The sequence below is a fragment of the Coenobita brevimanus genome, chromosome 22 (genome assembly GCF_032717465.1).
Source record: "Coenobita brevimanus isolate Jiangsu-jjx chromosome 22, ASM3271746v2, whole genome shotgun sequence".
Classification (NCBI taxonomy): domain Eukaryota; kingdom Metazoa; phylum Arthropoda; class Malacostraca; order Decapoda; family Coenobitidae; genus Coenobita; species Coenobita brevimanus.
Genome location: NC_136975.1, coordinates 232,501 through 247,265, shown reverse-complemented (window position 1 = coordinate 247,265; position 14,765 = coordinate 232,501). Strand labels below are relative to the sequence as shown.

The 14,765-nt window shown below is 42.3% G+C and overlaps 1 protein-coding gene across 1 annotated transcript in view; it reads left to right on the top strand.

The window, feature by feature from the left end:
* The window catches only part of LOC145392348 (cytochrome P450 2E1-like), a 51,275-nt gene that overhangs the window by 19,651 nt on the left and 16,859 nt on the right, over window positions 1–14,765 (top strand). The window contains exon 3 of the mRNA XM_080266749.1: window positions 9,374–9,504. Within this exon, the coding sequence (XP_080122875.1) occupies window positions 9,374–9,504 (131 nt within the window). The remainder of the gene's footprint in view (window positions 1–9,373; window positions 9,505–14,765) is intronic.

Below are 14,765 nucleotides of genomic sequence, written 5' to 3'. Positions count from 1 at the left end.
CTTTACTAGAAGGTCCCCACTAGCAAGTTTTTTCACCTGTTCCACCTCACCGGCACACCCATCAATCACCTTCTTGATAATGAAGGGATTGAGGCTGGACAGGGGAGTGGAACCAACCGCATGAAGCAACATTTATGTCTAGCGGGGTGCGCGTCTGGGGCCATTCAGTCTGGGATCGGTCTGTCCGTGGTTCAGTTGGGGGTTGGTCGGGGCTGCCCCCCCCCTGATGGGGGGGGAGGTAGTAGGGGCGTCCGTCATAGTACCACTCCCCCCTAGAGGGGGAAGTGGGAAGAAGGCGAAAAGACAAGCAAAGGACGAATAACCCGAGGCAGAACACCTAAATCTGAGGTTGCCCTCTCAAACCACTCCAGGGAGGCCCGACCGTGTCCGTTCACGCCCCAGAGCGATCAGTGGGGGGGACCCTCCATGGGTGATAAGCAAAGGTAAACTCAGGAAATAGATACAAAGACCTATTGTATCTCTAACAGGGAGGGGAGGAAAATGAGAACTAACTAATCCTAACTTTATCTTAAAAACGCCCTAGTGGCGGAAAAAGCAAAATCTATGCCGGTGAGGCAGCCCTATAGCTAGAGGAGAGCTCAGGAAACACGTCTTGACTCTCCGCAACCATGCATAAAAGTCGGCATCAGTGTGCATACATATATATATATATATATATATATATATATATACACAACCCTGGTGGAAGGCGAACCCGCGTCCACCAGCGTGTGAGATGCACACTCTACCACTCTACCACAGAGGCTCCATATACTGTATATATATATATATATATATATATATATATATATATATATATATATATATATATATATATATATATATATATTTATAAAGAGAGAGAGAGAGAGAGAGAGAGTCACTTTGTTTGTTTGTCCTTCAGTCACCCCCAAACAAAAGGTCAGAGACCCCCAGACCCATATATATATTCTGAATCTGAATCAGGGTGACTGAAGGATGGTTTTAGGGGGTCAAAATTCAAATCTGGGTCATTTGAGGTCACTGGTAGAGTTTTGGCCTTTTTGGCCCGGGCAATGCCCGGTACCCCTGCAGCCCAGTTCTTGGCATGGAGACTCACATGACCTCCAGTTCGGATACAGGCTTCGTGAGATTGGCCTCCGAGGTCATTTGAAGTCACTGCTCGGAGGTCAGTTGAGGCCACTGGCAATTCACGCCGAGCTACTGTACCCAGTAGCCCATTTTTTTGGCATGGAGACTCACATGACCTCCAGTTCGGACTATGTGAGGCTATGTGAGGTTGACCACCAAGGTCATTTAAGGTCACTGGCCAGAGGTTATTTGAGGTCACTGGTAATAGAAAACAAGTGTGCGCAAACACTTTGCTTTAGTATGTGAAAACTGAAATAGAAAGTTCCTGGATTCTTATAATCCTTCTTCAAAAGAGAGCTCCAACATACTTGACCTCTTCCTTACAAGTAATCCTTCTGCTTACACTGTTAATCTCTTCTCTCCGTTGGGCTCTTCCGATCACAACCTTATCACCTTGACCTGTCCTATCGCTCTGCTACGGCCTGTGGACCCTCCAAAGAAATGTTGTCTGTGGCACTTTGGAGCTGCAGATTGGGAGGCCCTCAGGCAGTACTTCTTTGATTTTCCCTGGAATGATTATTGCTTCCATGGCCGGGAGCCATCTGAGTGTGCCCTGCTCATTACGAAGGTTATTCTCTCGAGCATGGAAGCATACATGCCTTTCTCATATCCTCTGACTAATGCAAGAAAGCCTTGGTTTAATCACACTTGTTCTGATGCTGTCCGCAACAAGGAGAGGGCCTATAAAAGGTACCGGAGCCAACCCACCCCTGAATCACATCTTTTGTACCGTACGTTTCTGCCCGGAATTGCGCTAAGTCTATTCTTCGCTCTGCTAGAAATTATTTCATCCATACTAATTGCTCTCAACTCTCCAACTCGAATTCTTCCCGCTCCTTCTGGCACCTTGCCAAAAACTTTTCTAATAACTTAACCTCATCATCCTTCCCTCCTCTTTTCTACTCTGATGGCTCTGTAGCTATTTCTTCTACTGATAAAGCGGATCTCTTCGCTCCGACTTTCTCTTCCAATTCCACCTTAGACGATTCCAATGCTGTTCCTCTATCACTTTCCCCCTCTAACTTTCACATGGCTGACATTAAAATTTCTTAAGCTGATGTATTTTCTGCCGTCACAGGCCTCAGTACTAATAAGGCATATGGGCCTGATGGAGTCCCTCCTGTTGTTCTCAAGAACTGTTTCTGTGCTTACACCCTGCCTAGGCAAACTCTTTCGCCTCTGTCTATCAACTTGTACCTTTCCTTCTTGCTGGATGTTTGCTCTCATTCAGCCAGTCCCAAAGAAGGGTGACCATTCCCAACCCTCTAACTGTCGTCCAATTGCTTTAACGTTCTGTATCTCAAAAGTTTTTGAGTCAATTCTTAATTTAAACATTTGAAAGCATCAATTCTTGATAGGAAAATTTTAAAGCATTTTTCCTATCACAACGTTTTTTCTGATCGTCAGTATGGGTTCAATCAGGGACGCTCCACTGGCTATCTTCTCACCTACCTTTCAGATTCCTGGTCATCCTCCTTTCGGGACTATGGCGAAAGCATTGCCATTGCACTTGACATTTCAAAGGCTTTCGATCGAGTGTGGCATAAATCTTTAATTTCCAAACTGCCCTCTTACGGTTTCTATCCTTCTATCTGTGCCCTCATCTATAGCTTCCTTTCTGGTCATTCTATAGCCACTGTTATAGACGGCCATCGTTCTTTTCCTAGATCTATCAATAGTGGTGTTCCTCAGGGCTCTGTCCTATCACCAGCTCTCTTCCTTTTATTCATCAATGACCTTCTAAGCTGTACATATAACCCTATCTACGAATACGCTGATGACTCCACCTTTCACCTTTCCATTCGGTTCCCGCAACGTCAATCTCAACAGTTACTTCAACAAACAAGAGATGAGGCTATGGCACACCTAATGTCTGACTTGGCTCGTATCTCTGACTGGGATAAAAATAATCTGGTAGTTTTAAATGCATCAAAGACTCAGTTTTTACACCTATCAACCCGTCAAAATATTACACAGGAGTGCCCACTAATGTTTAATAATATTCAGCTTAATCCTGCATCATCCTTGAACATGCTTGGGGTTTCATTTACTCGGGACTTATCTTGGAAAGATCATATTACATCTCTTGTAAAATCTGATTCCAAGAGATTAGGTGTGCTACGCTGACTCCGTTCCTTCTTTACCCCTGCACAGTTGTTGACTCTATACAGGGGTTTTATCTGCCCCTGTGTGGAGTACAACTCTCATGTGTGGGAAGGTTCCCCACATACAGCTCTTCTCAATAGGGTGGAGTCAAAGGCTTTTCGTGTCATCAACTCTCCTCCTCTTACTGACTCCCTTCAACCTCTGTCTCTTCGTCGCACTGTTGCATCTTTATCTCTTTTCTATCGCTACTTCAATGGTCACTGCTCCTCTGAACTGTCTGCATGCATTCCTCCTCCTCTACGACGGGCACGTAGCACCCGTCTAGCAGCAAACTCTCATCCCTTTTCTGTCCAACACTCTAATGCAAGAGTTAACCGTTACTCTCAGTCCTTCATTTATGCAACAGGTCAGCTCTGGAACTGTCTCCCTCTGTCTGTATTTCCTTCTTCCTATGACCACCAGTATTTCAAACGCAGTGTGTCCAGGAATTTCGAAATAATCGGATTGTGAATTTGGCTCTCTCTTGTATTTTGTTTTTCTCTTGGAAGGAACAATAATTGCGGGCTCGCGGCCTTTGGTTCCTTCTTCCTTGCATTTAAAAAAAAAAAAAAGGTCTTTCTGGAGTAGAAAGAGAGACTGAGCTAGAACAAATTGGATTAGAGTTGTCCTTTTTGGCCCGGCAATGCCGGGTACCCCTGCTATTATATATATAAATGAACCTCACTGTGTGATTGTTTGTCCTTCACCCACATCCAAACCAAGCACCAGAGACCCATAGACCCATATACATTCAGAATCAGGGTGACCCAAGGATAGCTTTAGGTGGGTCAAAATCCAGATCTGGATCATTAAGGTCACTGGTTCAGTGTTTGCATTTTTGGCCCGGGCAATGCTGGGTACCCCTGCAGCCCAACTTTTGTCCTGGAAACTCGCATGACCTCCACTTAGGACATAGGCTATGTGAGATTGCGAGATCATATGAGGTCACCAGTTGGAGGTCCTTGAGGTCACCGGTAATACACGCTCGAACGACAGGACCCAGCAGCCCAATTTTTGGCATGGAGACTCACATGACCTCCAGTTCGGACATAGGCTATGTGAGGTTGACTTCCGAGATTATTTGAGGTCACTGGCAGTGGTAAACAAGTTCACACAAGTACTGTGCATTAGTCTCCGAAAGCTGAAATAGAAAGTTCCTAGACTTTTTATAATCTCTTTAAAGAACCATAAGAGGTTCATGGTTTTTCTGGAGCAGAAAGAAAGACTGAATTAGAACAAATAGGATCAAAATGTTCACCTTTTGGTACGGCAATGCCGGGTACCTCTGTTAGTATATATATATATATATATATATATATATATATATATATATATATATATATATATATATATATATATCAAATGATTTGACGGGTGTTCCTGTTGGATCACTGTCTACTATAAGTCCAACCGCACTTCCTCTTGTGCTTACGGGCCGTGTGCCACCGAAAGTGAGTAGGCACCGTGTTGGCAAGTTAGAGACAGGGATATTAAAGAATCTGAAATCCATGAAGATCTATGCATAAAATGTAAGAAGCCTCGCAGAAGATTACAAACATGATAACATAATGACTGAACTGGAGAACGTTAGTTGGGATACTGTAGGTTTGAGTGAGACCCACAGAAAAAAGAAAGAGTAATTCAGCTCGAAGACAGCAACCACCTATTTTACTACAAAGGAAGGCAAAATGAAAGAGTTAGTGGTGCAGGATTTCTAATTAACAGAAATCTTGCAGACAACATTGTTCAATTCAGCAGTGTGTCTGACAGAGCAGCATTTGTTGTCATTAGACTGTGCAAAAATATACCCTGAAAGTTATACAAGTATTTGCACCAACTTCTCGAAGCCCAGATGAAGAAATAGAAGCATTCCATGATGACATCTCCCAGATTATGGAAGAAGAAAAGACAACATATATCATACTCATGGAGGACTTCAACGCAAAAGTTGGAAAATTAAAAAATGAAGAAGCATGTATGGGAAAACTTGGAGTGGGAGAAAGGAATGAAAGAGGAGAAATTCTGGTAAATTTTGTTGAAATGTTTAACATGAAAATAATGAATACATTCTTCCACAAAAGAACAGGGAGAAAGTGGACCTGGAGAAGCCCAAATGGAGAAACAAAGAATGAAATCGACTTCATTGCAGCACATAGGAATAACACGATCACAGATGTCACAGTTATCAACAACGTAAATATCGGAAGTGACCATAGAATGGTGAGTTGCAAAGCCAGATTGTTTCAAAAGTGAAGGATGATTACAGATAAAAAGATATGCCCAATAATAGTAAACGAAAACAAAGCAGCCTTTCAGTTGGAAATAAGGAACAGATTTCAGGCTCTAAATAATGGTGAATGTGACACTAATGAGCTGAATGACAGACTAACAAAAGTGCTAAGAGGATCAGGGGAGGTAGTAGGAAAACCTAATACAACCAAAGCCAAGAAATGTCCAGAAAAGACACTCGAGCTTATGAAGAAACGAAAGTAAATGAAAGTAAATACAAAGAAAGACGAAACAGAACGAGAGGAATTAAATAAGCTTATCAACAAAAGACAAAGAGAAGACAAAGGAAAGAGAAACATGGATCAGATCAAAGAAACCATAATAGAAAAAGTCTGAAACAGGTCCGAAGTAAAATGGCACTAGGAAAGCAACAAATGACATCACTGAAAGAAAAAAACGGTGAAACCATTTGATGCAGAGATAAGATGCAGAGTTGAGTTGAAGAATTTTACAAAGAACTGAGAGTTGACACAAGTGATATACCTGAGGTAACACTAAACGAAGTAAACATTTCTCTTAAAAATATGAAAAGAGGGAAAGCTCCAGGAGAAAATGGAATAATAGCAGATTTACCGTTGGATGCAGGAGTAGAAGTACAAAACAGGCTTGCTCACTTATTTGCTCAATGTATGAAAATGAAGAAAATTCCCAAAACATGGTGTAACGCAGTAGTTATTTTACTTTACAAAAAAGCTGACTCAAAAGATCTTAGTAACTATCGACCCATTAGCTTATCAGTCATTTTCAAACTCTTCACTAAAGTCCTTACGAAGAGAATAACTACAAATTTGGAGGAAAACCAACCTCGTGAACAGGCAGGATTCCGAAGCGGGTATTCGACTAATGATCAGCTACACACAGTGAATTAGCTAATTGAGAAAACTATCTATCTATCTATCTATCTATCTATCTATTGCCAGACGCCATAATCCCGTAAGGGGTGGCCATTTGACTTTGGCTTATTTGTTTTACGGGGAGGGGCACTAACCCTCCACAAACCCACTTGTTGACACGTAGGGAGCACGTATGGTTTGGTTATATGGTTACCACCCAGAGTCGTAAGTGGTTTCTTGGCTTACAGGAAACCATTTGGCTTGACACTCAATGTAAAGCCACCTGTAAAGGAATGAAAAGCAATAAAAAGTGACAGGAAAGATGGGAGAAATAGGAAGAGAGGAGGGCTACAGAATATAATAAGCCACTGTGCTTAGGTTTTGTTGATTATGAAAAGGCTTTCTACTCAGTGGAGCACATAGGAATTATAAATTCATTGCAAGAACAAGGAGTGAGTGAGAACATCGTAAAACTGCTCAAAAACATATATAAAGAGGGAACTGCTACAGTTAAATTACAAAAGGACTCTGAAAAAATTAGGACTGAGAAGAGCGTGCGTCAGGAAGATACAATTTCACCAAAGTTATTTACAGCATGCCTAGAAAGTATTTTCAGAGAGCCAGACGGGGAAAATAAAGGAGTAAACATAGATTGAGAAAAGCTAAACCATTTAAGATTTGCATATGACATTGTCCTAATCTCAGAAAAAGCAGAGACATTGCAAGAAATGTTAAATGACCTGAACAGAGAAAGTCTCAAAGTAGGGCTGAAGATTAGCCGGAGTAAAACTAATGTTTAATCCACAGACTCCAAAGAGTGTCATCAGAATAACCAAAGAAATTCTTGAAGAAGTCGAGGAGTACAATTGCTAGGGACAAATACTTAAATTAACGAAAGATAATGATAGCGAAATAAAATTACACATTCCAATTGGATGGAAAGCTTTCGGTAAACGTAGAGACATTATGAAAAGTAGCTTGCCAGTTTGTATGAAACAAAAAGTATATAACGAATGTATAATTCCAGCTATGACGTATGGTTGTGAGACCTGGAAACTGACAATATCGATGGAAAATAAATGAATCCGTTCTCAGAGAGCAATGGAAAGGTCAGTGCTGGGAATATTTTTAAGAAACAGCAAAAGATCAACTTGGGTGAAACAGCAGACTAAAGTCAAAGATATTATAGAAGTTATCAAAGAACAGAAATGGAGGTGGGCAGGCCATGTAGCAAGAATAAGGGATGACCGATGGAGCAAGAGGTTGACTGACTGGACACCAAGAGATTGTAAGCGTAGCAGAAAAAAGGACAGATAGGATGTGGAGAGATAAGATAGAGAAATCTGCAGGGAAAACGTGGCAAAGATTGGCTCAGTCAAGGAATTCGTGGAGAAGGTTGGGGGAGGCCTTTGTTCAGCGGTGGACTTACTTGTAATGGCTATATCTATATCTATATCTATCTATATATATATATATATATATATATATATATATATATATATATATATATATATATATATATATATATATATATATATATATATATATATATATATATAGTGGTAGATGGGGGCGCTTTGTGGTAGATGGGGGGCGTTCACCATCCACTCACTCGATGTAGCGCTGCTTTGGGTGTCTGCCCTTTCCTCTCTTCCTTCCTTCCTCTTCTGTCTTTCTTTCCTTCATTCTTTCCTCTTCCTTCTGCTATCGGGTGATTTTACACTCCCTCTTCTCTCTTTCTTTTCTTCATTCTTTCCTCTTCCTATTGTTTATGGGCGACTCTACACTGAGTGATAAGCCAAATAGTTTCCTGTACATCAGGAAACCACTTACTACGCTGGGTGGTAGCCATATAACAAAATTATGGCACCTGGTGGTTTAGTAATTAGAGCGGTCCAATCGTATTGAGCCAGTGCAGTTTTATATCTAAGGGGTCGTTGGGGCTTATTGCTCACGTAGTACCACTCATACAGTGGATGAGTGAGGCTGGTCATTCTCATCTTAAATGTCAGGACTAACTTTCCTAGCCCCGGGCTCTTACGCTCCTCATGGTACAACACAGGATTGGATGATGGATATATATACATATATATATATATATATATATATATATATATATATATATATATATATATATATATATATATATATATATATATATATATATATATATGCAGTATGTATATTGTGTGTATGTGTGTGTGTGTGTGTGTAATTCACCGGGTCGGTCAGGATCACTTGATAGTTGTGATCGTCAGCTTTTACCCTCCCGGAAGGGAGCTGAGAGCTCATATAGTCCGATCTAAGGGCAAGGCTGTGACCTTCACACACGCACACACCCGTCCCCTTGCTCAAGGGGGACAGTAACCACCCACTTCGTCAGTGAAACTTTTCGCAACCTGAGCGAGGCGCGAACTCCCGTCCACCAGTTGGCAAGCGAGAACGTTACCACTGCACCAGCTAGCGGTGTGTGTGTGTGTGTGTGTGTGTGTGTGTGTGTGTGTGTGTGTGTGTGTGTGTCTACAAAAGCTTATAGTTTTATCAATACAATAATAATTTCTTAGCAGGACAATTGTGTTAAAATATACGAGTATCTTATTACCTGTGACCTCCACATTTCTCTGAAATTAGTCGAAGGCATAATAATCTATGGATGGGTGGTTAGGGGCTTCTAATCCCCTTCACTTTCTAAAGCAATGGACGCCCATGATAACATATATTTCTTGCTCTAGGGTCACATGGGTTCACCTGAAACACATCTTCATATTATTAGATAAATCCGTATGACCCGTTCAACATAACAATTAGACGTAAAACTAAAAATGATGATGATGATACTGCTGATGGTACTGGTGATGATGATGACGATGGTATTAATACTAGTGATGATGATGACAATATTGGTACTGGTAATGGTGATGTCGATAATATAGTACTAGCAATGATGATGATGATGACAGTCCTATATTGGGCAGGCTTGTGTTGGTGAGTGAGGCGAGCACAGTGAAGGAGGTGTTCGCTCAGAGGGCCACATCAGGCCGTCCGGATATGATGTTTACAACAGGAAGGCACTACACATCCACCAATGGCCGTACTGGCAACCTTGGTATGTACAAACTGAGAAGAGTTTTGTTTGTCTTTTTTAACAAGACGTCACGTACAGCCGGGGACAAATTCACTCAAAGTTCACCCCTCTGCTTCTCACTTTCCTCCACTAGTCTCTACTTCAAATGTTAAGAGGTATGACATGCTTCTCTGCCCATGGATGACGCTTGTTGATGAGGTGCGTCAAGGAGGAAAGAGACGAACATGCTCTGAGTGTGAATAAGATGCAGTGCAGCTGTAGGCAAGATTCTGACCTTGACTGTCCGGGAGTGGTGCATGCCTACATTTTTTTTTTCTCTTTTCGTTGAAGAATATTTTTACATTTACATTTACTTCACCCATACTACCCCACCTACAGTGCCAGTCTGAACAGGGTGTATTCTCCAAGCCATGCCCCACTTCACACCACCACCCCAGCCTGTCCTCTCCGCACTTTTCCACCCACCCTTTCCATTCCATCAAATTTCTAGATGCATGCTAACTAGTACCTTTACGTCGGCATTACCGATTCCATAGAGTTATTTTATTCAGCACATAAGATTTTTCGAAAAGGAGGGATTAGATACCGCCTTCATTAACCATTTCACCACCAGACCCTTGATAAGATTAAGAAAGTCGACTTAGGAACTCAGCAATGAAATAAAATTGGGAGTAGACCGTAGCACCAGTCAAGCAGGGCAGTACTCCCAAGGCGGATGGAAAGCAAATAACAAGGAGAGCTGAAGCTCCTGTTTCATCAGCCCTCGGGGCAAGTTCCTGACCATCCCCCTTTGCTGAACTTTTTCAGTGTTTCAGTAATACAGAGAGTAGGCCAGCATTCTCTCCCATACAAGTTCCTTTAATTGTCAACACAAACCACAGACACATTACACTCTACAGTTCCTACGAATTCAAACTTCAACAAAAATGGTGTCTTATAACCAAGCCTCGGATTCCCCGTGGGGGAGGGACAATCAAACCCCTAACTATCCGCCCCCTCTCCCGGTGACGACCCAGCAAGATGCCTGGAACCACCGTCTGACTCATTTCTTCTTCATTTCTGCAACATTCGCAGCCTTTCCTCTTAACTTTCTTTTTGTTGAGCACCACCTCTCCTCCTCTAAACCTCATCTTCTCTTTCTGTCTGAGACTCAGCTGTCTGAGGCGACTGATAACAAACCCTTCTCTGCATCCTCCTACTTTCTATACACCCACTTCAAAGCCAAAGGTGGCTGTTGTGTATATGTACACAACTACATATCTTGCTCACGTATTCCTGAATTTGAATCTTCTTAATTCTCTATTTTCTGGTTTCAGCTTTCCTGTCATTCACTGCTACAGTAAATATATCTGTGCGGTTTACTTATCCCCTAATTCTACTTCCATCCATTCATCATCCAATCCTATGCCGCCCCATGAGAAGCGTAAGAGCTTAGGGCTAGGCAAGTTGGTCCTGACATTTAAGATGAGAGTGACCAGCCCCACTCAGGTCATTACGTGACCCCAACCGCCACTTCGATATAAACCAACACAGGCTCAGTCCGATTGGAGGGCCTTATTTATCCACTAAACCACGAGACGCCATGATTTGATTATATGGTTACCACCCAACACAGTAATTGGTTTCCTGGTGTACAGGAAACCATTTGGCTTGTCACTCAGTGTACAGTCACCCATGGGCAGAAGGAAAAGGAATGAAGGAAAGAAAGGCAGAAGAGCGAGTGTAAAGTCACCCATAGACAGAAGGAAGAGGAAAGAATGAAGAAAAGAAAGACAGAAGAGGAAGGACGGAAGAGAGGAAAGGGCAGACACCCAAAGCAGCACTACATCGAGTAAGTGGATGGTGAGCGGCCCCACCTACCACCCACTAAAAAAAATTCTTTGACTATCCTACATCTAAGAAGGAACACATACTATCAGTTTCTCCTTTCTCGAAAATTTCCATTCTAGGAGATTTCACTGTTCACCATCACCTTTGGCTCTCCTCTTTTCACTAATCCACCTGGTGGACAAGCCTCCATTTTTCTATCCTTAATGACTTAATGCAGCTTGTACAGCACCCTACCCATATCCCTGATAGCCTTGGAGTGAGTTCCAACGTAACTGACCTCCTCCTTACAATTAATCCATCTGCTTACATTGTTAATCTTTCCTCTCCATTGGGCTCCTCCAGTCACAATCTTATCACCTTAACCTGTCCTATTGCTCCAGTACAGCCTGTGGACCCTCCAAATAAGACCTGGTTGTGGCATTTTGGAGCTGCTGATTGAGAGGACCTCAGGCAGTACTTCTTTGATTTTCCCTGGAATGATTATTGCTTCCATGACCAAAAGCCATCTCAGCATGCCTTGCGCATTATGGAAGTTATTCTTTCGTGCATGGAAGCATACATTCCTTTCTCATATCCTTTGACTAATGCAAAAAACAAAAAACTTGGTTTAATCACGCTTATTCTAATGCTGTCCACAACAAGGAGAAGGCCTACAAACGGTACTGGAGCCAACTCACTCCTGAATCTCATCTCTTTTATATTTCTGCCCGGACTCGTGCTAAGCCTGTTGTTCGCACTGCTAAAAATAATTTAATCCATACTAATAGTTCTTAACTCTCCAACTCGAATTCTTCCCACTCCTTGTGGAACCTTGCCAAAAACCTTTCTAACAACTTTACCTCATCATCCTTCCCTCCTCTTTTCCACTCTGATGGCTCTGTAGGTGTTTCTCCTACTGAAAAAGTAGAGCTCTTCACTCAGACTTTCTCCTTCAATTCCACTTTAGAATATGCCAGTGCTGTCCCTCAATCACTTCTCCCCTCTGACTTCACTTCCTCATGGCTGAGAACAGAATTTCTTCAACTGATGCATTTTCTGCCATCACTGGCCTCAGTACTAACAAGGCAAATGGGCCTGATGGGATCCCTCCTGGTATCCTCAAGAACTGTGCTTCTGTGCTTGCACCCTGCCTAGATAAACTCTTTCGACTTTGTTTATCAACTTACACCTTTTCTTCTTGCTGTAAGTTTGCTCTCATCCAGCCTGTCCCAAGGTGACCACTCCCATCCCTCTAACTATCGCCCAATTGTTTTAACATCCTGACCACTCCCATCCCTCTAACTATCGCCCAATTGTTTTAACATCCTGACCACTCCCATCCCTCTAACTATCGCCCAATTGTTTTAACATCCTCTATTTCAAAAGTTTTCGTGTCTGTTAAAACTTAAAACATCTTTCCTATCACAACTTTCTTTCTGATCGACAGTATGGGTTCCGCCAGGGACGCTTCGGTGGTGATCTTCTCACCCACCTTTCAGACTCCTGGTTGTTCTCGTTCGGGACTTTGGCGAAAGCTTTGTCATTGCACTTCACATCGCAAAGGCTTTCCGTCGAGTCTGGCATAAATCTTTAATATCCAAACTACCCTCGTACTGTTTGTATCCTTCTATCTGTGCCTCTTTCTCTAGCCTTCTTTTTTGCAACTCTGTAGCTGCTGTTGTAGACGGCCATCGGTCTTCTCCTAGAGCTATCAAAAGTGATGATCCTCAGGACTCTGCCCTATCTCCAGCTCTTTTCCTCTTATTCATCAATGACCTTCTAAGCTGCGCATCTAACCCTATCCACTCATACTCTGATGACTCCACCCTTCACCTTGCCATTCGCTTCTCGCAGGGTCCATGTCAGTAATTACTTCAACAAAGCAATGAGGCTATGGCGTACCTAATGCCTGACTTGGCACATATCGTTGATTGAGGTAAAATTAATCTTGTTGATTTTATTGCATCGAAAACTCAGTTCTTATATCTATCAACCATATGAAATCTTCCACAGCAGGACCCTTTAATTTTTAACAATATCCAGCTCAATCCTGCATCATTTTTAAACATACTTGGGGATTCATTCTCTCTGGATTTGTCTTGGAAAGATCATATTACCTGTATTGTAAATTTTGCTTGTAAGAGCTTAGGTGAGCTAAGCCGACTCCGTATCTTCCTTACCCCTGCACAGTTGTTGACTTTATGCACGGGTTTTATTCTCCCCTGTGTAGAGTAAAACTCTCATTTGTGGGGAGGCTACCCACATGCAGCTCTTCTCAACAGGGTGGAGTCAATGGTTTTCGTCTCATTAGCTCTCCTCTTCTTACTGGCTTTCTTTAACCTCGGTCTCTGCGTCGCACAGTTGCATCTTTATCTCTGTTCTATCGCTACTTCAATGGCCAGTGCTCCTTTGAACTGTCTGCTTGCATCCCTCCACCATATGGCGGGCACGTAGCATCCAACTGGTAACAAACTCTCGTCCCTTTTCTGTCCAACTCTCTAATGCAAGAGTTAACCGTTATTCCGAGTCCTTCATGTATGCAACAGGTCAACTCTGGAACTGCCTCCCTCCGTCTGTATTTCTTACTGCCTATGATCTCTAGTCTTTCAAACGCAGTTTGTAAAAGAATCTCGATATGAACGGCTCTTGAATTTGGCTCCCTGTTATCTTGGTTGCTTTTTCTTGGAGGGAACAACTTGCAGGCTCCTGGCCTTTGGTTCTTTCTTCTTTGCGTTAAAAAAAAAAAAAAGGAAAATGGGACATCAGATTGAAAGAGATTAATTTTTTGCAGGACATACCATTCCTCTCCTGCCACACAATTACGCGTTTGCTGTAACCTGACACAGATCCCCAACCCCTTAGAGATCAGTAGATTGTAAAGTGTATTCAGACCTGAGATTCAGTTTGACTAGTAACCACTGAGACTCATTCCTACCTCATAACTGACGCTTGACTTTCATATAACGACGACATACTGCGTTAGTAAAGTTCCGGGAGTGGGCCAGTTCTCTCAGTTGAAAGCAAACACGCTCTGTCTATCACCATTCCAGTCCATCCTCGCCACTCCTTACTTCCCACTTCACATATTTCTGTCTCTGCTCACTTTACTACCTATTCTGCGATTCTCACTCCACTCCCTTGCCCCATCATCACCCCTGTCTATTCTCTACGCTCCTCTTTTCCCTCATTATTTGTTTTTGCCTTCCCTCCCCCACGTATTAAAAAATACTGAGAACCTTTAAACGTACTTATTTTATTCCGATGAAGTAGCTTATATTTCCTGATTGCGATTTAATTATGTTTAGGAGTCATTTTTCGAACTGGTGGGACTTAATGTGTGTGTGTGTGTGTGTGTGTGTGTGTGTGTGTGTGTGTGGGAATGCAATACATCCCCATGAGTATCACTGTGTCGTCGGCTGAGCTGTGTATGTATATGTATGTGTATGTGTGTGTACATGTATGTGTACTTGTAT